At 37.6% G+C, this 27,503-nt stretch overlaps 1 protein-coding gene across 1 annotated transcript in view; it reads right to left on the reverse strand.

Moving 5' to 3' along the window:
* Tim23 (translocase of inner mitochondrial membrane 23) overlaps positions 1-27,503 on the reverse strand; it is a 117,445-nt gene that overhangs the window by 73,544 nt on the left and 16,398 nt on the right. The window contains exon 2 of the mRNA XM_090379456.1: positions 22,312-22,385. Within this exon, the coding sequence (XP_090235582.1) occupies positions 22,312-22,385 (74 nt within the window). The remainder of the gene's footprint in view (positions 1-22,311; positions 22,386-27,503) is intronic.

Consider the following 27,503-nt stretch of genomic DNA (forward strand, 5'->3'; position numbering starts at 1 on the left):
ATACTGTATAACATTTTTATGAATATTGTGAATAATTTAAGTGAAACGTATTATATTGTTGGCCCTGGGGGATGAACCCGAACTTCGATGTGGGCCCCGTCCTCAAGGCCTTTGGACACCAGCCAATGTGAGGCCCCTGGCATTCCTGCCGTGAAGGGTAAATTGTATACATCCTTTGTACACAATAAAGATTATATTTATTATTTATTTAAATATGTAACAGGAGCTCTGATCCATTTCAAAATTTCACTGTTTACTTAGAATACTTTAGATTTGTAAAAGAATAAAAGAAGTTTACCTCAATATGATACATTGAACACTTCCGTATGACACTTCAGAAATTAAAACATTAACACAACAGAACTAAAGCAAAATAACCAAAATAAATTGAAAACAATTTAAAAAAAAATCAATTGAATACGATTAAAAATTAATTACAAGAAGTTTAACGTAAATATGAAAAACGATTTTCCTTCCTGAAGTTGACAATGCCTTTCGACAGTATGTTGTGATCACAGGAACGAAAATTACTGATACGTGTGAGCACGCATCTTAAATAAAGATTATTAGTCTTTGCACATGCGCGTAAAAGACCACGAATCAGAGATTAGATATGGCCGGCGAACGTTAACAGAATTCTCATGTAATTTAATTTCGACGGTTTCTGAAATCAATAGTTTTGTATAATTTTGTGAGACACTAAGTATTTTGGCCTCGAATAAAAATGTACGTTTTACATTACATGAAAGGCTAATTCTGATGCTGCTGAACGAGAAGCACGAACTGAGCACGCGTGCTGTTTAATGCAAAAATTCAGAAGAAACTGCTTGGAACCTTGGTAAGACGAGTCAGTATACATTTCTTATGGTGATTGTGACTCATCTTACTAAGGTCCACGTGATTTCCTCTGAATTTCTGTGTTAAATAGCACGTGTCCTCAGTTTGTGCTTCTCTTTCAGCAGCATAAGAATTAGCCTTTCATGAAAAACATAAGTTTTTATTCAACAAGGCCAAAATACTGTGTCCAACAAAATTATACAAAACTTAATTTCAGAAACCTTTGAAATTAAATTACATGAGAATTCTATTAACATTCGCCTGCCATAACTAATCTTTAATTCGTGGTCTTTTACGCACATATGTGAAGACTAATAATCTCTATTTAAGATGCATGCTCACACATATGGGGTAATTTTCATTGTGATCACGACATATGTTCGAAAAGCATTGTCAGCTTTAGGAAGGAAAATCACTTTTCACTTTACGTTAAACTTTTTTGTAATTAATTTTAAAGTGTTCAATTGATTTTTTAATTGTTTTCAATTATTTTGCATTGTTTTATTCATTTTAATTTCTGGAGAGTGTCATACAGAAGTGTTTTGTGTATCATATTGAAATAGACTTCTCTTATTCTTTACAAATATTGAAATCAACATAGAACGTATTGAGTATCATAGCTCTAATTTATACTATTAGAATACTTTAGGAAGAATCTTTGCTTGATTAATTGATTTAAGAATTCTTGGCGCAAGAGCTACTATGGCTAAAATGTGCCTGTAAGATTTTATACAACTGTTTTGATCTAATTTGTATTTTGCTGCTAATAGTTTCCAAGAGTTACAGAGTGATCACTGCTGCCAGGTAGCCAAAAGGCCAAAACACAACATCATGCTACAGAACACACACATAAGCTCACAAACAGTTTTTCTTTCCTATCACTTTCTCCAGTGTAGGATGAAAAACTTTTCTTCTTTTTTTTCCCCCTCTCTCTTTCTCGCCTTCCTTTTCATCTATCTTCATCCAACCCAGGATATTTCTGTGTGGATTTGGGTTGGTAAAAAAAAAATAATAAAATAAGATATTTTAATTTTTTATTTTTATTATTTATTTATTTATTGTTATTTTTTTTTACACGACACACACTGGCCTTACCTTGACAGAGTCTGTAAAAACTGAACAGAGCAACGAGGTGGAGATAAACTTCTGTTCTAGGAGTCGCCCGTACAAAAACACAAAAATAAAAAAAGAGTCACAGAGTGACTAGAGCTTGCTTCAGGGATAATATTTGGTTTCATATTTGATTATAGTAATTTATTTTCTTGAGGAACTGAAAAACAGCTGCTATATTTTTCCTATCTTAAGAATCTTTGCAACAAATTTTCTTGTTAATGGGTTGATTTATTTTGTTATAAATCATGAATCATTACTATTTGTTAGTGCAACTGAAACGTAACACTGCATATATTAATTAACTTATTTCCTGTTTACCATCAATAAGAGATGTGTGGCAGCAATGCAGTACACAATAAGGGAAGGACATTATACAACTGAGACATTGGATGACTCAATATCTGACATACCAGTTTGTTAAATGAAGATTTAAGTGACTAAAACCATTTTTGCGCTCCAGAGCAGTTCCATCCTCTTCTCATTCTATCATGCAATACATGTCTTTTTCTGTTTTAAGACAGGCATCACGCTATGACAAAACAGTTATATTGATTGCCTACTGGTCAGTGCAGTGAACTGTTCAGCAATGAAGATTTATATAACCCCAGGGGTGAGTATGGGCTTGGCACACCCAGGGTCCTGAGCTGGATATCATCATTCTTCTTTTCCTTGGTGATTCTCTCTCTCTCTCTCTCTCTCTCTCTCTCTCTCTCTCTCAGGATAACTCGGGAATTTTTTTTGACTGGTGCAGCATAAGCCTCAGGCTTCCTTGCACCATATAGCTAATAATAATAAAACAAATCAATGACACAGCATTGAAATGGTTGGTATATGCTAGGCACTAGAGCTAATGGTAATGTACAAGAACAGTGCTTCTCAACCTTTTATTATTTACATACCACTTCAAGCATTCTTTACTAATGCAGACCACTGGGTAGGGTTTCTTTACATTATGAATTTTCCTCGCAAATTTATAGTTTTTTTCTTTTATTATCAGCTCTGCTAAGTAATGAATCGGTGGCAATAACGTAAGAATAGTAAGGGAAATTTTAAAAGAAAGAAAGATATATATGTTGTCATATTTTTTATTGAAAAATAAAAGTAAAAAGGGGCTTTAAAATTTTAATGTGTGGTTGCGCCTGTTTCTTTTACAAAGTTGATTTATATTTGGGTCTACATTTCTGTTGGCTTCAATTGAATGTCTGATGTTATATCAAGTCAATTCCTATGCTTATTTTTCATTGCTACTAAAGCTGAAAACCCGGTTTAGCACAAATACGAAAATGAATATGAAATCAACACTTTTAATGCAATGCTTGATAATTCAGGATATTCCTTTTGAATTTTGAATCCAGAAGTCTGCCAAGAGTGCATTTGCAAATTTCAACTTAAGTGCTCCATCTGAATAAATATCGATCAAATCTTCTTTAAATTTCATTGATAAGTGTTTAATTAATTAAATATAATTAATTTTTGTTGCAAATCAAGGAATACATCTTGATTTGCAACAAAGTAAACAGTTGATTACCAATTTTAAATGTGATTATATTTTATACTTACAATAAAATTTACCTTCCCACAGACCATCTACAACCAACTCACGGACCACTGGTGGTCTGCAGACAAGTTGAGAAACACTGTACTAGAAGGTTTACATATTGATGAATAATCTTGCTCTCTCTGTTCTGATAGATCTGACTGGAAGAATCAAAGTAGGCTATAAGCAGTGGTGAGGGAAGGGAAATACAGTAAACCCCCGCTATTCGCAGGGGTTACGTTCCTGAGAAATGCCGCGAATACTGAGTTATGGCTCCCATAGTAATAAAGGGGTTCATTCCAAAGTATGAAATATATAAGAAAAACTAGTCAAAAATTTTGTCTATGTATGTATTATATGTACCTTCATAATATGACTATGTACATAGACAGTACATAATGAAATGCAAGCATGTGGCATCGAAATGAAAATAAGAAACAATTTAATATTAAATGTAATATTTATTAGAAATTTCAAACAAATCTTTCAAACCAGCACCTTTGCTAGCTAAAAAAACTTATCCCGCCAGTGCTATCACCAGTTTCGTTAAAGTGTTGATAAAGGAGTTTTGCCTTTTCACGAATGATGAGTGAACTTAACGGAATTTTATTTTGAGTTCGGTCTTCTATCCACAGATTTAAAGCTTTTTCCATTTTTTCTAATTTAACTTCACTAGTTACAGAGCAATTTTTGAAGTAATTAGTGTGTTTTCAAGGACACTACGGCGGATTTTTTCTTCCGATTTTTTGATTGATCGTACCGTTGACTCATTGATTTTATAATGTTTTGCCACTGAGGAGACATTTTCACCATTAGAAATTTTATCTAATAACTCAATTTTATTCGCTAATGTTATCACCTTCTTTGATCTTTTCACACTTCCCTTGTTATTCGTAGCCATATTTTTGTACGGGTTAGAAAGAACTTGTCCACAATAAAGTCACTTTCTTCCGTTAACACACTCGCAAAAGTCTGTTTTACACTGCAAAACGGTAAATTTATCACTTTTGTAAGCATATCAATTTATAAATTTGTTCAATTTATAAGCATATAAATTAAAAGCAAACGACGAAACCTTCCATGACAAGTGCATAACACATACTGAACAAGGATTAGCGAGAAACATCCACGCTTGTGATTTTGTCACCCCCCCCCACTTACTGAGCGCTGTTTTGACCGGGAAAGATAATTTTAGCCACGCTCATGTTTTTTTTATGGCGGAAAATGTTCACGGCACTTTAAAATTCACATTTTTTCAGGTTTCATTTTATATTAAATCAGCGACTGCGAATAAGCGAAAACAGATACCACGAATAGCGAGGGTTTAGTGTACTACCAATGTCACACCATACTATCTATTAGTACTAGATTGGCAGAAAAATGTAAGGGTGCTTACATAAAGAACACCAGTGGTCCATTTTCCAGGAACTAGCACCTTCAAACCACTTAAATGACTCATGTACGTTAATTGGAGCTTACACAGTAACAGCGTGTCATGACAAGTCACTGATGGTTGTATTAATCTAGCTACATATGGTAATGAATTTTAGTTTAAGTCTGCAGCTGTCAACAGCTGAAACAGCGGGTATTGTTTTGTTGCTGTGCACTTATTGCAGTGATGAACTGGCAATATGGTGAATGTGCAGAAACAAAATGTTCTTGATTTGCTTAAGTCTCTTCTACAGTAGTTTTTGCTGTATTATTCCCTGCTTTTTTAAAATATAATTAAGTTTTTCAAAATTTTCCTTTTTAAAAGCTGGCAATCATTACACACATACAAACTAGCACATTTGATGGCTTCAAGTAATCCAAGTTCCCAGAACTTATAATAGCTGCTGGTCAACTGCTTTCTTTATGTCCACAGCAAGTGAGCAGATTATGAAGTGTTCTCAACATGTACAATGGTCATTCTAAGTGTAAGCATCCTAAGAATGCAAAGCTTATGTAGCATCTGAAATCCAAAAAAAATTTAGTAAAAAGAAAGTTAAAAAATAAATGAAAATAAAAATGAAACAAATAGTCACCTCTTTAGCCATTTTGTGTGAAAATTTGGTACATAAAAGCTGTTGAATATTAATTTATTCTTATTTTGGCTCTTTTGCTAAATATTACAGAGAAAGTAATCAAACGAGAATTAAAATACAAGTAGTTCTCAACTTTACGAGTTAATTCATTCCTAGCGCGCGCTTGTAAAGCAGGAATTTATTTCCCATAGACATAAGGTTAAAAAGAGGGGTTACGTTCTCAACAATGAAATTAGTTAGGTAATTGGTTTATGTTTAAACAACGATTGATTTATCGAAAGAAAGGCAAATGTAGCCTGTAAAATCAAACAAATTATAATAATAGAGAAATTATTTACAACTTACAAATGTTAAAGAATGTTAATTCTTCATCATCATAGACTAAATGCACACTCGTTGATCACTCATTATTGGCTCAGCACTCATTGGATTGTTGCACAAGGAGTCATCTTCTTCAGAAATGTTTCAAGAGGCATTTATTTCCGAGATAATCTCTTAATTATAAATCTCACAATTGCATGCATAAGCATTGTTTAACGGCACACACAAATTGCAACTAACATGATTCGCATGGAGTAACAAATTTTCGAAGCTTAAAAAACAAAAAGGGATGAAGAGAAGATTTTGAAAATTTATTTAGCTATGTGGATGTCCTCAAGTTCTGCTTGCGGTTGTAGGCGACTAGTCGTTTAGGTAGGTGGTAGACGTCAGAGTGCCTAGCACATAGATATCTGGATCCAGGGTATTCCAGCACAACATCGCCCAAAGCATGAAACCATCGCCACTGGCTTGTTTTCATTCCACAGTGCATCTAGGTGCCATCACTTCCCCAGGTAAACAACACATACGTATCTGGCCATCCACACTGTGCAACAGGAAACATGATTCATCGGACTATACGACCTTCTTCCAATCATTCAAGGTCCAGTTTCAATGCCCACGTGCCCATTATAGGTGCTGTCGCCAGTGAACCGTGGTTAGCATGGGTACTCTGAGCAGCCTGCAGCTACGCAGTCCCATTTTCAGCAGAGTTCAACGTACTGTGTGTTGTGACACATTACTCCGATCAATGGCATTCCGATTACCAGCGAGTTGCGCCACAGTCGCTCTTCTGTTGTCACGTACCATCCGGGAGAGCCTTCGCTCACCTCGAGCATCGAGGAGCCATGGTTGTCCAACACCTCGCCAGTGGTTCATGAGTTTCCCCTCTTCGGATCACTTTCGGTAGGTACTAACCACAGCTGACTGAGCATCCCACCAGCTGTGCCGTTTTGGATATGCTCTGACCCAGTTGTCTGGCCATTACAATTTGGCCTTTGTCAAACTCGCTTAAGTCCGCTGCCTTTCCCATCTGAAGAACAAGAGTAACACTGATTAACAGAGCTCAGTATCAGGTGCTTTTTATACAGTGTCCCGACCCGCACCATAGTTCACGTGCAGTTGCTTAAATTTGCATAACGACTCACTGGTCAATGTTTTGGCTCATCGGTGTATGCGTCATACTATTGATGATCCTGTTCAGATTGGTGACCAACTGAATAAATATTTTTTATCTACATTCACCTGCACATTTTTAGGAATGGCAATACCAGAATCTGTATAAGGCAATAGTAAGGCTGCCACATCTTAAGCTGGAAGCCTTATTTTAGGAAGAATATGGCTCTGTTAGAATGAGTACACTAAGTTATAACTGGGAGCTAAATAATTTTGTAGTAACTGAGAAGAAAGTGGAATAGAAATTATTGAAGCTAAAAGTAAAGCACCACCTGTGGCTGATAGGATTTATCCAATTATATTAAGAGAGGCAGCAAAGAGGTAAACATATCCATAATCATCAGAGCATCCTTGAATTTGGGACAGGTCCCCATGGATTGAGATGTGCAAATGTCTCCTGAATTCAGAAAGGAAGATCAAAGGGTGAAGTGGATAATTACAAACCTGTGAACTTAACTTCTGTTTCAAGAAAAATAATGGTGTAGCTGGTTGCAGAGGTAATGCAGGACCAACTAGGCAGGAATGCAGTTATACTGCACTCACAGCATGGATTTGTGAAGGGGGAAACCTTGTCTGGGAAATTTGACTGGATACTATGGCAGTAACAAAAGAAGTGGAAGCAACAAATAATTTTAACAAGATATACTTAGATTTACAAAAAACTTATGATACTGTTTCACATGAAATACTACTGTACAATTTAGAGAGGTGGCATTAAGGGCAAGCTACTTCAATGAATAAAGGGATAGTTCTGCAGAAGACAGAGTGGTTATGGTTATCAATGGGCACTGCTCTTGTTGCACTACCATCATTAGTTGAGTCTCCGGGATTCAGTGCTAGATCCAATACTGTTTTCAGTATTTAAGGATACTGATGACGGCATAATGTCTAAGTGTGCACCTGATAGTTAATGACAGTAATCAGGGTATGCTACTGCAACAAGATTTGGAAAAATTAGGTAGATGATCAGCTGAGCAGTAGCAATTTAAGTTTAACATTGACAGATGTTAGGTATTGCATATGGACAATCCCAGATTAATATACTAACTGTGTAGTATCACATGGCAGTACAGAATGAAAGAGGCCTGGGGCAAAGTTCTCTGAACTTTGCCCCAGGCCTCTTTCTCTGCTACAACAGCTCACGGGGTTTTGCCAATGGTATGCAGGAATAAGGAGGTAATTATTCCTCTGTATAAGACAATAGTAAGGCTGCCACATCTTGAGGTTTGGAAGCTTCATTTTAGGAAGAATATGGCTCTGTTAGAATGAGTACAAATAAGAGCAAGATTAGTGAAGGAAATAAAAGCAGTCTTACCGACAGACTTCATTTCTGCAAATTTCAGCATGTGGAAACTAGGAACCTGCAAGGAGATCTGAGTGAAGTTCTTCAGGCTCTGAATGTTGCTAATGTTGCTCTGAATGCATAAGCTAAAATGTTGATAGCATCTTTTTTCGGGATCAGACACACATAAAGGGGCACAAATTTAAACTGAGGAAGGATCGTTGCAGGATGGATGTCTGGAAATTTGCTTTTATCCAGCAGTTAATTGGTGGAACAAACTTCCATCTAGTGGAAGTGGATAGTTTGAATAAATCTAAGGGAGAATTAGACAAAATATTACAGGAGATGGACAGGTGATGTTGGAACTTTTTTTTCTCTCTTTTGCTGTGTCCATTCAATATCTAGAAAGTTGAAATCTCCTGTGATAAGATATTCTGATTTGCTGGCCCACTATTTGTCTGTATAATTGTTCATTAGATTAATCACAATCATTAGGCCTGTAACAGAATCCAACTCTCATTTTTGATTTCCCAGTGTTTAGGTCACACCAGGCTAATTCAATATTACTGGCAACCTGTTTACTGGCTGTATTGTTTTAGGGTCTGTATGCTTCTTAACCAAAAGATTCACCCCTCCGTCCGGTCTCGTCTGTTCTGAGGTATTGCTCAAAACACCAAAGGCGGATATTGTTGGGATATCAGAGACGTGGTGTCACACAGATACAGTCAGTCCTCGTATATCATGATAGTTGCGTTTCTAGAAACCGTTGTGCAATGCAAAAATCGTGCAATATAAACAACAGGCCCTATGGGAAAAATGGGGTTATGTGCCGACCACCCAAGATTGAACATACATTTGTAACCAAAACATTACCAAACACAATAAATAATCGTAATAAAATAATTATGCATTTTATTACAACTATTACGTAATAAAATATTGCTAATGCTTTTGCTTCTATCGTAAACAAACTTGTTTTTTGTTTGATTTTCTATCCAAACAGATGACAGGCATTCCATCTCTTCCAATTCTTTGTGTCTTAATCTAATGGATTTTAATTACACTTTGAGTTGTTCCTGCAATGAAAGTTGTTTTTATTTTCTCTGCATTCTTTCTAATTTTCGGCGTTGCCCCATTTCGGTCTGTAGCACGTGCAATATCACATGGTCTTTCATTTCGTTCAAAGCGTTTCACAATTTCATATTTTTTCTCTATCGACAGAGGCGGACTGGCCATAAACCTTACCGGGGAAACCCCGATGGGCCGGAGGCCGGTGTGATTTTGGCCATAAACGCTAGTATGAGGCCACTATAAATTTTCCCGGGTAGAAATTTTTGACCCAGTCCACCTCTGTTTATCGATATTGCTTTTCTTTTTCTCTCTGCATCTGCAGTATCTTCACCAGGACGCTTCCTTTTCACACCTTTTAAGTATTTTACTCATTTTTAGGGAACAAAGCACAATTACAAAACGAGGAGGCACGCTTGATACACATAAACAATGCTGCGCGTGTGTAACAACTGAATAAACAACACCGTAAAAGCTGAGATACACTATTAACACCTCACATTTTACTAAACCACATTTCTAGCGGTTACTACCATAAAACAATAAAAACAATTTCCAGTTGCGTTTCTGCTAGTGAAATATGTTATAAACTGGTAGTAAACGCGATCCAATTGCATTTGTGATTATACCGATAGCTGGAATTGTGCTGGTTTTTATGTTATTATGGTGAAATGTGTGATATAAAAACCAAATACATTTTCAGAATCTTCTCTTCATTCCTATCGTGTTGCGTTCGGTTGGGGTGATTCTGCGTTCGACTGCCATTTCTTGTAAACACAAAGGCGAATCGTGCATAAGCGAATTCTGTTCGTGTTATATAAGATATCGTTCCCCTATTTATAAATTGTGTATGATCGAATTTGTGTAGTGTAAACACGTGTTATACGAGGACTGACTGTATAAGGAATGCAGAACTGGAATTTGGGGTGTACATCGTCTACAGAAAGGATAGACAGGATAGGAAGGGAGGAGGTGTTATACTATTAGTTAAGAAATACATAAAATACAAGGAAGTGAAGCCAGTCGACATTGCTGGACAGTGCAGTGTCGAGTCAGTTTGGTGTGACATAAGCACTGGTAGATCAAAATTGAAAGTAGGAGTGTGCTATGGGCCTAATGATTCTGATGAGTATAATAAGAAACTGTACAGGGAAATAAAGTGGGCCAGTAAATCAGAGCCTTATAATGTGGGATTTTAATTTCACAGATATTGACTGGAATTTGTGGTTGGTCACTCACACACTAGCAAGGCTTTTGTGGATTTATTGGATGACTGTTTTCTACAGCAGCATGTTCGGGAGGCAACTAGAGGGAGTAATACTCTTGATTTGATTACCAGTAATGATTCTTCATGCATTAAGAATCTGCAGATAAATGAACCACTAGGTGGCAGTGATCACAGTGTGCTGAAGTGGGATTTACTCAAAGAGGTAACTACCATTAGGGGTAAAGGGAAGGGTTATTGCTTTCGTAAAGGCAACTACGATGGTCTGAGACAGTATTTAAATTCTATACAGTGGGACCAGCTGATGATGTTACCAACAGCAAATTCAAAATGGGAAGCATTCAAAGAACTTATCTTGGAAGCTACTAGGCTTTACATACTAACTAAGAAATATTGTTCAAGGTTTAGGCCTAAATGGATGTCAGATGAACTAATGAGACATATGGCACAGAAGAAAAATGCATATGATACATATAAATTAACACGTGACACAGAAGCCTATGATAGATATAAGTTGATCTGTAACCAAGTTACAAAGGAGGTTAGGCAGGCGAAGGCAGATTTTTTTTTTTTTTTATGTGAACCCCAGACACGAGAGGTATTAGAACCTATAGTACTTAGTACCGTGCTTGGGTTTGAGGTTAAGAAGACGAAAGAAGATATTTGTTGACATTGGACTTGAACTTCTGTAGATTGTAATTTTCAGGAAATACGTATGAAGGAAGGTTGTTCCAGAAAACGGCAGTTGAATGAATAAATGAGGAAGATGAAAAGTTGGTTCTGTGCGTTTGAAGTTGGACAGTAAATGGCTGTTGGCTAATGGCGGCAGGTTTTCGGACTGTTTTGAAAGAGAGAGGGAGCGGGAATTATAGAAGCCAATTCAGAAGAACAGTGCCCATGGAAGTATCTGTAGAAGAGGCATGCAGCAGAAACAGTGCATCTATGAGAAAGCGAGTGGAGAGACTCTGTTAGAGATGAATCATTAATTAACCTAACTGCCCTCTTCTGAATGGAATCAAGGAGCCCGAGATTTTGGGGGCACCACCCCAGTTGTGGGAACAATATTCCATGGCAGGGCAGATTTGCGATTTATACACAGTGAGCAGCTGTTTGTAAGAAAAGTAACGCCGAGAGCGAAAGAGAAAACCAAGTTTTTTAGATGCAGAGGAAGCAATATTTGTAATGTGCTTCTGCCAAGAGAGATTAGAAGTCAGGGTAATCCACAAAAGAGATATATCATTTTGCCTAGAAATCGGAGTGTCACTAAAGATAAGCATAGGAGCAGAAGAATCCTTTTTGCGAGATATAAGACAAGACTGAGTTTTAGAAGGGTTGAAGTCAACTAAGTTGTCTTTGCCCCACTGGAGAATTACCTGAAGATGGGCATTTAAGGAACCGGTAGCAGATTTTCGAGAAGTTGAAGCTGATTGAGCAGGACAAGGTTTCTCAAAATGGAAAGTTGAATGCAATGTGCTATCATCAGCAAAACTATGGATAGGATTTCCAGTCAATGGAAGAAGGTCATTGATATACAAGAGGAAAAGAGTGGGGGAAAGAACTGAACCTTGGGGGACACCGGCATTAGTGGAGAAGTTACAAGACAGAGAGCCATCTACCATCACCCTCAGTGAGCAATCAGAGAGAAAACTGGATAACCAATTACTAAAAGCAGTTGGCAAACCATAAGATGGAAGCTTGTTTAGAAGACCTTTATGCCAAACACAATCAAAAGCCTTTGAGATGTCAAGAGCAACTACTTGTGTTTCACCGAACCTTTCCATTGAATTAGTCCATAAATGGGTAACATACGCCAGAATATCTCCAGTGGATCGACACTGACGGAATCCATACTGGTGATCGTTGATCAGACGGAAGGTTTCTAGGTAGTTTAAGAGTTGGCGGTTAATTGATTTCTCCATTACTTTAGAAAGAGTAGAAGTAACTGCAATGGGACGATAATTGGATGGGAGGGATTTGTCACTCTTTTTACGAACTGGCTGGATATGAGCAAATTTCCAAGCAGAAGGAAAAACACCTTTGGAATAAGAAAGTGAAAAAAGGCGGCAAAGAATAGGAGTAAGTTCAGGAGCACGGGTTTTGAGAACAAGTGGAAAAATACCATTAGGACCTGGAGCTTTCTTAGCATCAAGATTCATCAAAATCCTTCTGATATCCTTTTGACGGAAGACCACAGGAGGCATTGAATGGAGCGTGTTGGGAATGGTGGGAGGTGTTTTACCAAGATCATTAATATATGAGCTGGAAGGAAAATGGGATGCTAGCAGGTCAGCTTTATCCTTAGCTGAAGTGGCAACAGAACCATCTTGTTTGGACAGAGGTGGGAGCAAAGATGGGCAAAAGTTGCGGCCAATAGCTTTGGCAAGAGACCAGAATGCTTGGCTACCATTAGGGCAAGAAGCAAGTTTTCTACTCTTAGCCTGTTCAAACTCTAGTTTGGACTGATTAATAACTGCTTTACAACTGTTGCGAGCTTTGGTGTAGGCAGAAAATGAAACTGAAGAATTAGAAACAAGCCAATTACGATATGCAACATTCTTCTCTTGGACAGGCTTAGCACATTTATTGGAAAACCAAGGTTTAGATAAAGGACGAGATTTTAAAGTGGAGTTTGGGATAAAGGATTCCATTCCTGCAAGAATAATTACACTGACATGATCTGAGCAAACATTGACATCAGAAGTTTTGAAACAGTAACCCGACCAAGGAAAAGAAGAAAAGAAGTCTCGCAGGTCATCCCATTTTGCATACTTGTAATGCCAAACAACACGTGGTTGGGAATAGCCATGAGATAAAGGTTCCATTGGAGAAGAGACAATCACCAAGTCGTGATCTGAAGTGCCTAAAGGACCTCTCACTTCGACCGTGTACTTAGAAGGGTTGTTTGTGAGAAAAAGATCAAGCATATTGCCTGTATGATTAGGATTGTCCAGTATTCTTGTAGGTAAATGAACAATCTGTGCTAGGTCATTAGTAATTGCAAAAGCCTCAGCATCTCGACCTGCTGGGTCGGTGTGACTAGAAAACGGAAGCCAGCTGGAGTTGTGAACATTAAAATCACCAAGGAAAATTACTTCACTGTTAGGAAAGTTGGACTGGAGAAAGTCAAGTTGCAAAGAGAGGAAGTCAAAGAGCTCCAAGTGATTAGTGGAGTTGGGAGAACGGTAGAGACAACAAATGAATTTGACACAATGAGGTAGAGATTTTAAGCCAGAGAAGATCAAAGAGAGGAGATTCCAAATTGCCAAGTCTCTCACAGGGAATATCAGAACGGACATATGCATAAGTACCACCTTTGAGGCGAAAGGAATCATACAGCGAATAATTTGGGCATCTGAGATGAGCAGTAGATGAATCAACCGATAACTGAGATTCTGTCAGAAAAAGTACATGGGGTTTGGCAGACTGCAAGTGGAAATGGACATCGTTGAGATTAGAATTGAGACCACGTATATCTGTGAAATGAATTAGGAAGTCCTTGGAAGGTTTAGATCTTTTCGCAGATAAGCTTGCTCTATTAGTTTGACAATTCATGGTGTATTCAATAGTAAGAAAAAGTGGGTGGGACATGCTGTATGAAGTAATGAAATTTCTGGATATGGCATACATGTGGTAAGAATATACCCAGATCCTTGATATAACGTGGCCTCGACAATTCTCCCCGCATACACATTACTCGGACTCCCTCCAGTCACTATCTGGCAGAGTAGAGGTAGCAAGATTATACACTAGCTGATCTGGAAGCTTCCTAGAGAGTTACCAATAGGTTCAGTCCAGCGTACTAACTAGCGGCCGGCCTGCGAACACCGTTTTAGAGCTGTACCCTCGAAATGTAAGGAATATTGGTTCTCGCCACGACGTTCATCATAACATCAAAAGTCATCAATCATACTGCATGATGGAAGAGATAGGGAAAGGTTGACCGGAACTTAGCTCTGGAGACTAAACATGGGTCCCACCACTTCAAGCCTCCAATAAGCAAAGTGGTGTTATTTAACCGGTTGATGAGAGTCATCTACCACCTAGTACTGCCTGGTAACATAGAGGGGCGGCGTTACTCCATGTGGTGTGGGCGCCACACCTCGACCCCTGCTTACGTTGGTTCACACCTGGGTGGTCACCCACCATGTATTTGTGCATGGAGGTTATACCCAGGATTACTAACAGTCCCACCATCGTGAAGGTGCAAGCAGAGGATTTGGCTGTCACAGACCGTCCGGACTTCGCTGAAATTGGGTCCACTTGACTTGAGTGTCACCCGAATATCAGTTCCATCAGCGTTTTAGACTCCCAGGTAGCAAGTACAGCTTGTCTGGCATATCTGAGAGAATGTCTGTGACAACCTCAAGGACCATTATGAGAAATCTTTGGCAAGGGATGCAAAGAAAAACAGCAAAGAGTTCTTCACTTATGTAAACTCTAGAAGGAAGGGGATGAATCAGATTGGTCTACTTGATATCGATGGTTTAACTGTTGATGATCCTGCTCAGGTAACTAACAAACTAAATGAATATTTTGCATCGACATTCACATGAGGAGTTATTCAGCGAGGGGAATGCCAGAGGTGTATTCAACTCTGGGAGTAAGCTAGATAATCTTGTAATAACTGAGGGTAAAGTGGAGGAGAAATTGTTGAAGATGAACACAAGAAAGGCACCTGGGGTGGATGGGATCTATCCAGTTATATTAAAGGAGGCAGCAAAGGAAGTAAGCAAACCCTTAGCCATAATTATGAGAGCTTCCTTGGACTCAGGGGAGGTACCCATAGACTGGAGATGTGCAAATGTGACCCCAATTCACAAAGGAGGATCAAAGGCTGACAAGTAATTATAGACCTTGGGTTTACCTTCTGTTTCAGAAAAATTAATGGAGGCACTGGTTAAAGAAGCACAACAGGATCATCTAGACAAGACTTCAGTTATAGCTCGGACGCAGCATGATTTTGTTAAGGGGAAGTCTTGCCTGACCAATTTGATTGCATACTATGATGCAGTCACAAAAGAACTGGATGCAGGGAATAAATTTGATATTATATATTTGGATCTTAGAAAGGCTTTTGATACTGTTGCACATGGAAGACTGCTGCACAAATTGGAACAGTGTGGCATTGGAGGCAAATTGCTGCTATGGATAAAGGGGTGGTTGAGGGGGAGAAGACAGAGTGGTAATCAATAGACGCTGCTCATCGTGAACTAATGTTATCAGTGGAGTCCCTCAGTGTTGGGTCCATTATTGTTTTCTGTATTTATAAATAATATTGATGATGGTATATTAAGCTTAATGTCCAAGTTTTCAGATGACACAAAAGTTGGCAGGGTTGTTAAGGGCACTACTGACACTATGCTGCTCAACAGGATCTGGAAAGGTTGAGCAGATGGGCTGAGAGGTGACAAATGAAGTTTAACATTGACAAATGTAAAGTACTACATATGGGAAACAGCAACCCCAGAGGAACATATCAACTCTGTAGTACTACACTGACAGTGGTAGAGAATGAAAAGGACCTGGAGGTAATTGTGCAGGCAGATATGAAGTTCTCTGAGCAGTGTAGCCAGGCTGCAAGAGTAGCTCAGTGTCTTATTAATGATATATAGGAATTTTTCTAGCAGGGATAAGAATGTGATTATTCCCTTGTATAAAGGAATAATCACATCCTTCTTGAAATGAGGTCTGGAGGCCTCATTTCAAGAAGGATGTAGAGCTGCTGGAACGAGTACAGAGAAGGGCAACAAGGTTAGTGAATGGAACAAAAGGTTGCTCTTACGAAGAAAGGCTTAAGTTTTGCAAAGTACAGTGTGTGGAGACTAGGCACCCGGCGAGGTGATCTGATAAAGCCTTGAATGGTTTGAGCATGCTCAATGCTGAAGGGATTCTGCCTCTTGCTCAGAATAATCACATGAGAGGGCATAAATTCAAATTGAGGAATGACAGATGTAGGATAGATGTCCGGAAATTTGCCTTTAGCCAGCAGGTAGTTGGTTGGTGGAACCAACCAACTACCTGCTGTTGTGGAAAGTTGATAGCCTAAATAAATTGAAGGCTCAACTGGACGGGTATTTTGAACAGACGGAGGGGTGAAATGGAAGTTTTTTTTTTTTTTTTTCTGGCTGATGCTGCATAAGCTTTCTTTCTTGCATCATATGCCTCTACTAATGCTAATGCTTTCTGTACACATTATAATCATCATATTCAAATTCTGCATCTAGCTGATCTAATTGACAAGACTGACCACAAACAGATGCGTGTGCAGCGATATTGGCAAGCATTCAATATAAAATATGCTTTAAAATTCGTCGATGTTGCATAGCGTGAAGTTCCACATAACTGTATTCAAAGTCTGTGGCATAAGTTATGTCCAGATCTTAGCAACTTCTTCAAAGGCCCTGCTATCAATGGAGATTGGGCACAAACTAAAGACATGTATGAAACTTGTTAAAATGATAAGGTTCACTGAAGTGGAGGTAACTGATATCAATGATTTACAGGAAGTTCTCGCTTTACGAGTTTTTTCCCCCCAAATATCAAGTATCAACAAAATCGAAAATATAAACATTAATTGCAAAAAATGAATGTTACACATTCATAAATACCGCATTCCAAACCACGTGCATAGCTGTACAATACAGTGTACCCTGCTTTACGATATTAATCAGTTTCAGTGACACCATCGTATCGTAATGTGAACCCAATAACACATTGTTTTTTTGTAATTCGTTTCAAGATCTCAGAAGTTGAAATTTCCGCTGTTTAACTAAGCTATTCAGTTCTCGAAAAAGTTTTAAGGTCACGAGCGTTACGTTAAGGCCATATAAAAGGTAGTGAGTGTGGTTTGTAAAGTGTATTAGTTACCAATTCAAATCATTAAAATGCAGTACACTTTCATCATTATCATATGTTCCCATTATAAGAATCAATTTTAAACGCCTTTGTGATATTTTTCTAAAGCACATTTCTGGAGGTCACGACCATAAAAAAATAAAAACAATTTGCACTTTCCAGTTTATTGGGCTTTTCTGTTACTACAAGCAATTATCCCAGGGGCTCACATCTGGTGAGTTTGGGCTTGGCACACCCAGGATCCTGAGCTGGATATCATCATCATCCTCTTTCTTGGTGATTCCCTTCTACTTCTTTCTTTCTCTCTCTCTCTCTCTCTCTCTCTCTCTCTCTCTCTCTCTCTCTCTCTCTCTCTCTCTCTCTCTCTCTCTCTCTCTCAGGGTAACTCGGGGTTTTTTTTTTTTTTTTTTTTTTTTTGGCTGGTGCAGCATAAGCCTCAGGCTTCCTTGCACCATATAGCTAATAATAAACGGGTAGTAAACTCGATCTTATTGCATTTGCATTAATACCGATAGCTGAAATACTGTGGGTTTTTATGTTATTATGGTGAAATGTTTCCCATTCTGAAATATTCAATCATATAAAATACAAATAAATTTTCAGAATCTTCTCTTCATTCCTTTTTTTTTTCAAAGCTTCGTAAACTTCTTACTCCACGCGAATCGTGTTAGTTGCAATTTATGTGTGACGTTAAAAAATGCTTATGCATATGCAATCGTGAAATTTATAATTAAAAGAGATTATCTTGGAACCAAAGCCTCTTGAAGCATTTCTGAAGAAGACGACTTCTTGTACAACAAACCAACGAGTGCTGAGCCAACGTAAGTCATAAATAATTTCTCTATTATTATAATTTGCTTGATTTTACTGGCTACATTTTGATTTTTTTGGATAAATCAATCATTGTTTAAATAAACTAATTAGCTAACTAATTTCACTGTCGATAACGTAACCCCTATTTTTAACATTATGTCTATGGGAAATAAATTCCCGCTTTACGAGCGCACGCTAGGAATGAATTAACTCTTAAAGTCGGGAACTACTTATAATTGATTCTGGTCATCAAGAATTGTCAAATGAAGATATGTTTGCACTGGAGTAGCATCGCATTCAAGAGGAGGCATCGGTGAGCAAAAGCCCAGAGGTTAAAGAAGAACGTAGCGTGATAATGAAAGGAATATCAAAAGCATTAAATTTTATAGATGAAGGCCTAAATCTGTTAGCTGATGAAGACCCTAATCTTGACCAAAGCTCTAAAGTACAAAGTACAGTTGTGCTAGAACTTGGTTGCTACTATTAGTTGTTGCATGAGGAGGCAACTTTCCAAGCAACTAATGCTGGATTCCTTTTTCAAGCAATCAAGGGAGCAGTCAGGTGAACCCTCCACCTCCCAGGTTAGCGTAACACCACCACCACCTATTTGGTCTAAATTTAGGGGAACTGAATCTGACCATGATGATCCCTCTCATCTGAGAGAGAGATTGAGATGGAAGTGGCTTTAGGCCCCCTTCCATTTCAATCTCCCTCTCAGCTGTTGTTTGTGTTTTACTGTATAAGTTGGTTATAGTGAACATACTTTTTTTTTTAATGTATATAAAAAAAATAATAAAATAAAATAAAAATGTAAATCAATAAAGATGAATGAATGTCTTTGGTTGCTCATCATTTTCTTTAGAGCACTCAGCCTTCTAACCAAAGAAAACAAATGGTATGTATCGGTAGGGGTAACTTAGCTAGATGGGACAATTACTCTCATAGGCCTATTATTGCATTTTTTTGGTGATTACTTACATTACACATGAATTTAAATTGTGTGAGACGTTCTGGAACATAACCCGATTAAATTAAGAAGTCACTGTACTTGGATTTCAGGAAAGTTTTTAATACTGTTGCACATGGAAGACTACTATGTTAACTGGAACAGTATGGTATTAAGGGAAAGTTGCTACAATGGATAAAAAGGGGGTTGAGTGGGAGAAAACAGAGTGGTAATCAATGGACACTGCTCTTCATAGACTAATGTTATTAGTGGAATACCCTAGGGTTTGGTGTTGGGCCCACTGTTGTTTTGTATATTTATCAATGACATTGACAACTGTATGTATCAGGCTTAACTTCTGCTCAACTTTTCTATATCCTGTTGCAGTAGCATACTGCAGATGATACTAAGGTTGGCAGAGTTGTTAATAGCAGTATGCTACTGCAGCAGGATATAGAAAAGTTGAGCAGATGGGCTAAGAGGTACCAAATGAAGTTTAACATTGACAAATGCAAAGTACTGCATAAGGGTAACGGTAACCCCGGAGTAACGTACCAACTTGCAGCACTACACTCAGAGTATTGGAAAATGAAAAAGACCTGGGGGTAATTGTGCAGTCAGATATGAAGTTGTCTGAGCGGTGTGGACAGGCTGCCAGAGCAGCTCCCATGGTCTTGTCAATGATATACAGGAATTTTGCTAGCAGGGAGAAGGTGGTTATCTCTTTGTATAAGGCAATGGTCAAGTCTGACCTTAGGTACTGCATACAGATCTGGAGGCCTCATTTTAGGGAGGATATAGAGTTGCTATAACAAGTACAGAGGGCAACAAGATTGGTGAGTGGGAACAAAGGGGGTCCTCTTACCAAGAAAGGCTTAAGTTCTCCAAACTGCAGCGTCTGGAGACTGGGCACCTGCGAGGTGATCTGATTGATGTGTATATGTCCTTGGATGGTTTGAGGAGGCTCAATGCTGATGGGATTCTTTCTCATTTTATGCCCCCTGATTACGAACCTTAGGGGGCATAAAATGAAATTGAGGAAAGACAGTTGTAGAATAGATGTGTGGGAATTTGCCTTTTGCCAGCAGGTAGTTGAATGATGGAACAAACTTCCATCTATCATTGTGGAAGTTGATAGCTTAAATAAATTCAAGGAAGAACTGGACAAACTTTCAGAGCAAATGAATAGGTGAAATGAGAATTTTTTTTTTTTTTTTTTTGGCTGATGCTATATAAGCTTGCTTTCTTGCATCATATGCCTCTACTAATGCTAATATTAACTTCGGAACACTGCAAAGTGATGAGCACTTTGCTTCCAACTGAATGGTCACCATTTAGAACTGTTCACTATGAGAAAAATCACATCCACATGGTGATAAAAATCATATTTCCAATGTTTTATTCAGAAAACAGTGGGCAATATGATTTTCTAATAAAGCTGAAAAAAATGATTGCCTATATCATGTTCCTAAGCAAAAATAACCTAATCATAAGTGAGTTCTCTTTTTTGCATGTGTTTGACTGGAACACTACCACATAAGCTTACAAAAACTATAGACTGCTTTATGGTAAATAAGGTGGCTGTCACACACATCTTTTCCAGAATATAAATTGCAGAATGAGTATGAATAAATTCTCTCATTATTTAAGATGGAAACAAACGCTTAAAATTCATATTTCTCTTTTGCAGTATAATACCTGAAGGAATAATTAATACAAAATAATAACTTCCTTTAAAAATGTACATATAACAATTGTTATTATTCAATTTAACACTGTGATAAATAATAAATCTAAAAGATGGATATAACATGATATAAAGCAAATAACAGCATAGTCTATTCTACATACTTATATAAATACAGGCAACCCCCGTATAACACGGTACTTCTACAACACAGTTTTACTCTAAGATGATTGATAAATTGCGGCAATCCTCGCCAAACACGGTTTCACTCTAACACAGTTTGAGAATTGCGGGTGATCTCGCATAACATGGTATTTTTGAGCTTTTGTGCTGTTACATTAGATGCAATTTTCAACATTTAAATGCCTTTTTGTGAATCCCTGCTGTTGACTTGCTAGTCGTTATCGCCTTCATGGCATTTTTCTAAAGCACATTTTGGAGGTCACTACCATAAAACAATAACAACAATTTGCAGTTTCTGGTTTATTGAGCTTTTCTGTTAGTGTAATCAATTATAAACGGGTAGTAAACTATCTTCTTGCATTTGTTATAGTACCGATAGCTGAAATTCATGTTATTATAGTGAAATTTGTTTCCCCTTCCATGAAATATTCAATCATATAAAAAACAAAAATTTTCAGAAACTCTTTACTCCGTATCTCACTAGTGCGTATCGTGTTTGTTGCAACTTGTGTGTGCCATGTTCTTTGTTATTAATTGCTTATCATTTTTACTGTTTTAAATTTTAAAACAAAAAAAGTCAGTGAACAGAAATATCAATTAATATGTACATATTACAGTATGTATTAATTAAGCTATGTATGTAAGCGGAAATTTATTTTTATTTTGCTAACTGGAAAATACTCTTCCGATTTTCATGTATCATTTAAAGTGGGGGACCACTGTATTCTGTTGGGAGATCCCTGGGTTAGATTCTGTGCTATTGAACTTGTGCTTGTTTGAGACCATAAAAAATTGCAACTTTGAAGCATGCAGTTTGTGACTTTTAAAGAGAACAGAAGAAATCTAGATGCTGCAGAAGAGATTGTGCTTAGCAGCGATGAAGAGGAAAAAAATTAAATGAACATACATTATTCGACATATATGTATCACAATTTGTAAGGTAAGATGTTTGTTCAGTTATTACTGTAAGTTACTACTATTATAAAAATAAATTTAATAATATTAAGTTATTACTACAATAAAAATTAAGTTTCCAATAGTTATAAAAAAAATGGCGTATTTTTGTTAGCTTTTGGAACGTAACCCCACATTTTGTACTGGTTCTTAGTCTCGTATAACACGGTTTCGCATTACAGAGATTTTGTAGGAACCAAACTACCGTGTTATACAAGGGTTACCTGTATATGAATTCAAATATACAAATCTATCTAGGTAAATGAGATGACAAAGTGCCCAATGCGATTTACCTGTGTAATATATGCTGGATCAACATTTAGGTAAGGTGAAATACTTCGAATGCCACTTGATGGAGCTGATCCAACTAAGGAAAGATATTTTATTTTAAGTTAAAAAAAAAATAAAATAAATAAACAATTAAACAACTGCTAAAAAATTATAAAAAATATATATAAGGAATAGCATCAAATTTACACGATTATATATAAAACACTAAGTGACATTAGTTCCTTGGAGAGTATTTGTGGTGGGGGGGGGGGGGGGGTTGCCAAAAGATACCTGCCAGAGGAAGCAGGATTTCAAAAATTGTTTTCTTATAATTCATAAAAACCATTAATTTGAAATATTCAAATTTAACCCTGCAGTGGTGGCACAAGGTTGGACAGACCCCTAAGTAAAATTGTGAAATCTCAGTAAAATAGTGAAATGGATTCGACAGACAACACACAACACCTTTCTTATTAAATTGCACCTTATTGTTGTTTTTGTTTGACAGTCAACACTTTTTTTATGGAAACTTAACATTTGTTTTAAGTTTCAATTACTATATAAAATAGTTTGTCTATTATATATTTATTTTACAAAGCATATTATTCCAGTGATACACTGATTTCCAATCACATCACAGTGTATCAGTGCATATTGGAAAATAGAAAAAAAAATAATCAAGTACATGCAGTAATGCAAGGTGTTCAACACAAAATATAGGTAACAATATATACAAGGCGTGGCAATAAAGTTCTTGGAGAGGTGCTGTTGCAGTTATGTTTAATGAGTTTTAAAAAAGTGGTATGTTGTAGTTCAAACTTCAACAGATACTGGAATAAAGACTATCCAGTAGGCTGAGAGGATGCACGTAACAATCAGTTTCATTAGTAGAGTTAACGTTCAAGTGTTGTGATTTTACAATGGAAACAAATAAATACCAAATTGTTTTAAACTGGGAAAATCTGTAACACAAAAGTATCAAATGTTAGAAACTGATTGTGGTGAAACATTAAAGTTGTACCAGTATGTTTGGATGATATAAGCAGTACAAAGACTGACATGAGGACATTTGTGATGACCCAAGAAGTGGATGTTTGTCAACTTCTCAAAATGAGGATGGAGTTGCAATAGTTAAGGAAATTGTGGCAAGAGATGTCATTGAATGATGGCTGACGAATTGGATATGAATAAGGAGATCATCTGTCAAATTCTGCATGAAATTTAGGGAAAAGGAAGGTATGTGAAAATTTGTGCCGCACAGTCTCAAAGATGGGCAGAAGCAATGAACAGTGTCATCATGAGAAGACTTCATCCAGACAATCCTAATTTCCTCAACTGTACTGTCACTGGAGATGAATGGTGGGTTACTGACACTGCTTCAGTCAGTGTCAATAAGATGGTGACTATACAACAGAAAGTGCAGTGTGTGTTGCAGTACGCTGAATTTAATTCTGTCATAACAGTGCAACGTCAATACCGACGTACTTACAGACAAGACTGTAATAAGTTGGTTTAATCAGTTTAAGGAAACTGGCAATTGCCATCTTATTGACATTGACTGAGGCAGTGGGCGTAGGAGTCATTCTAGCACACTCACGGGGCAGCCAAGGTCATTGTTGAGGCGTCAAATAAAACTTGGTGAGTTACCGCACTGTTTGCTGCTACGATCACAGCAATCGATCAAATATTTCTGAAGAAAATTAAAAGGAAATCACAGACACCTTTTTCGATGACCTGAATATGAACAAGGGACATTTGAAAAGTTTATGGCCTGAGTATGAAAGGATAGGGGTATGTGTTAAAAATTTCTATACTTCATTTATAACACTTCAAATTGTAACCCGCCAAGTTTTATGCAGTTTCAATAACTTTTTTTTTTAAATTATAGGTCCTGAAGTCAACAAAGTTGTGTAAATGAGTAAAGATGAGTAAATCTTGAGTACTATATGCAGGTCTGGAGGCCTCACTTTAGGAAGGATATAGATCTGCTGGAACAGGTGCAGAGAAGGGCAACCAGACTGGTGAAGGGAACAAAAGGGTGCTCTTACCTAGAAAGACTTCAGTTCTTTGGTTCTGTCGGTCTAGAGGTGCTGCAGTATTGCAGCATCCCGAGACTGGGCACCTGTGGAGAGATCTGATTAAGGTGCTTAAAGCACTGCATGGGTTGAGTAAGCTGAATGTTAATGGTATTCTTCCACTTGCTGAGGCACAAACAAGGGGGCATAAATTCAAGCCGAGGGAGGATAGTTGCAGGATATATGTGCAGAAGTTTGCCTTTAGCCAGCAAGTGGTTGATTGTTCGAACAGGCTTCCATGTGTTTTTTTTTCTGGAAGTGGATGGGTTGAATAAATTCATGGAAGAACTATACAAATCCTTGGAGGGTATAGATGTGTGAACTGTGTATTTTTTTTTTTTTTTTGGCTGATGCTATATAAGCTTGCATTCTTGTCATTACTACTACTCATAGTTGCCTAGTTTCCAGAACTTTTCTTGGCAAGACTGCCCTTTTTTGGCTTTAGGCCAATCTTGTTGCCCTTCTTTTGCATCCATTGCAGCATATCTACATCCTTTCTGAAATGAGGCCTCTAGAACTGCAATGCAGACAAAAGCCACACGTACTGTCCTGGTAGTGTGTATGCACTGCTCAGAGAACTTCATATCCATATCTGACTGCACAATTACCTCCAAGTCTTCTTCATTTTTGACTAATCTGAGTGTAGTACCACACAGCTGATATGTTAATCTAGGATTACTGCTACCCATATTGCAGTACCTTGCATTTAGTATTAGTAGTAACATAATAAAGCAAGCTTATACAACATCAGCCAAAAAAAAAATTCCCATTCATCTATCCATTCCCTCCAATAGCTTGCCCACTTCTTCCTTGAATTTGTTTATGCTATCCACTTCCATAACAATAGATGGAAGTCTGTTCCAGCAATCAACCACTCACTGGCTAAAGACAAACTTCTGCACATCTATTCTGCAACCATCCTTCCTCAATTTGAATTTGTCCCCATCATATGTGAGTAATCTGAACAAGAGGAAGAATGCCATCTGCATTGAGCTTTCTCAATCCATCAAAGCCTGAAACAACTCAATTAGATCACTTCCCTTTGTTCCCCTCACCAATCTCATTGCCCTTCTCTGTAGCCTATTCTATTGTCCCTATTCTTCTGTTTCCCCCCAGTCTTCAGTCTCTCCCCCTTTTCTCACTAAACCGACCGAGTACACCCCTTATCAATGTCTAAATTCTACTGTTTTCTTGTAAATCTCTTTTCGCCAAACTCTAGTGTAAACCTCTCCCCCTTTTTTAAGGCTTGCCACTTAAATCCTTGGAAATTAGGTGGAGCCTGCCAGGGTACTTAAATAATCTACTGGGTGCCTTACCTGTCCCCTTGTGGCAAAGTGTGGGCAACAGTGGGTCCCAATGGCTAAATGGTCAGAGAAACAACAGACCACTCCCCACACTTTTTAAATCTCTGGCCTCCACAGAGATTTGTGTCACTCACAAAGAATACAATGCGGAGATGGGGGAAACCCCTGGTGCCGTCAAACAACTAATACACTTTACACTTCTCTGTACTTGTTCCAGCAACTCTACACCTTCCTAAAATGAAGGTGTAGAGTTGCTTTCACCATGTTCACTGCCAGGGCCAGGCTTTATATGCAGTAGCCAATTTGTCAAACTTCAAATGCGCAGTAGCATATCTTGATTACTGCAATTAACCACCCTGCCAACCTTTGTATTATCTCCAACTTAGACATTAAATCTGATACACCTTCATCAATATCGTTTATCAATGTCATTAAGAAAACAACAATAGATTCAGCAATAAACACGGGAGACTCCACTAATAACATTATTCCAAGAAGAGCAGTGTCCACTGATAACCACTGTTGTTAATAGTATTGTCAAATGATGGAAGAAATTAATTTATTCCATTTGTCAGTAAGCTGAACAAATTTATCAATAATGATACCACTAGTATCTAGTGGTCAATTGGTCATCCCTTCTAGTGTTAATGTAAGCAAAGAATTCTTTGCATTCTTAGCAAAAGACTTCTCATAATCTGCTTAGCTTGTTAACCTCCTTAGTGACTTGAATCTAGATAATTTTTTGGATTTCTGCATCTACTAATAATTTGCCGAAAGAAACTGCACATGATGATTATCTTACTATGCATCTTACTTCTCTACTATTAGTCTCCTCAGTTCATCTGAGATTGATCCATTTAGGTTTCAACCTTGAACACTACATCTTAGTTGGTATAGAAAGCCTAGTAGCTTCTATTATTATTTCTTTAAATGATGAAATACTAAGACAAATTTTAAATGCTTAAATTTAAATATTAACCATATTGCAGGCACCTTTCCAAAAGCATATTTCCTTCACTTTACTCTTGATGTAACTCCAACATCAATACACCATGTTCACTGCCAGGGCCATGCAAATGTACTTGGGAGTCCAGATACAAAGGGATTAAGGGGGCCCTCAATTGGGATCCCCTACATCAGGTGGACCCTGGTGTAGCACATCCAATGCACCCCCCCATTTGCAAGGCCCTGTCCACTGCCGCCTAGTTGTAGTTGCATGATAGTAACATGAAGTTTTGTGTAAATGTATGAAAAGTCACCGCTTATAATTAGATTAAGAGTACCCTTGTTGCCTCTCTAACATGCTACTGTAGAAAACAGTCATTCAATAAATTCAGAAGTCTTGCAACTGTTTGAATGACCAACCCACAAGTTCCAGTTAAAATCCCCCAATATAAGACATTATTTCTCTGTCTAGCTGTTCATTATACTCACCACAGTCATTTGGCCTATAATATACTCTTATTTTCATTTTTGTTTTCCCAGAGCTAATGTCACACCATACTGATACAACATTACACAGCCACTCACATCAAATGAGTGCGCTGCCTTAGATTCTATGTACTTCTTAGCTAAGGAGTGTGACTGCTCCCCATCCTGTCTGTACACACAGCACTCACCATATTCAAATTCTGCATCCCCTACAGCTATGTGGCACCATATCAGAAACATGGTGCCACATGGTGCTACAGCTATGTGGCACCATGTTTCTGATATCTCTAATGTATGCATTTGATGAATTAACCATTACTTCAAAATCATGAAATTCATTTAATATACACCTATCATTAGTGTACAAGCAAATGTGTACCCACTGTTTCTGCTCTTGTCCCATAA

Source organism: Mastigoproctus giganteus, chromosome 8 (assembly GCF_048544385.1).
Source record: "Mastigoproctus giganteus isolate SK-2022 chromosome 8, ASM4854438v1, whole genome shotgun sequence".
Taxonomy (NCBI): domain Eukaryota; kingdom Metazoa; phylum Arthropoda; class Arachnida; order Uropygi; family Thelyphonidae; genus Mastigoproctus; species Mastigoproctus giganteus.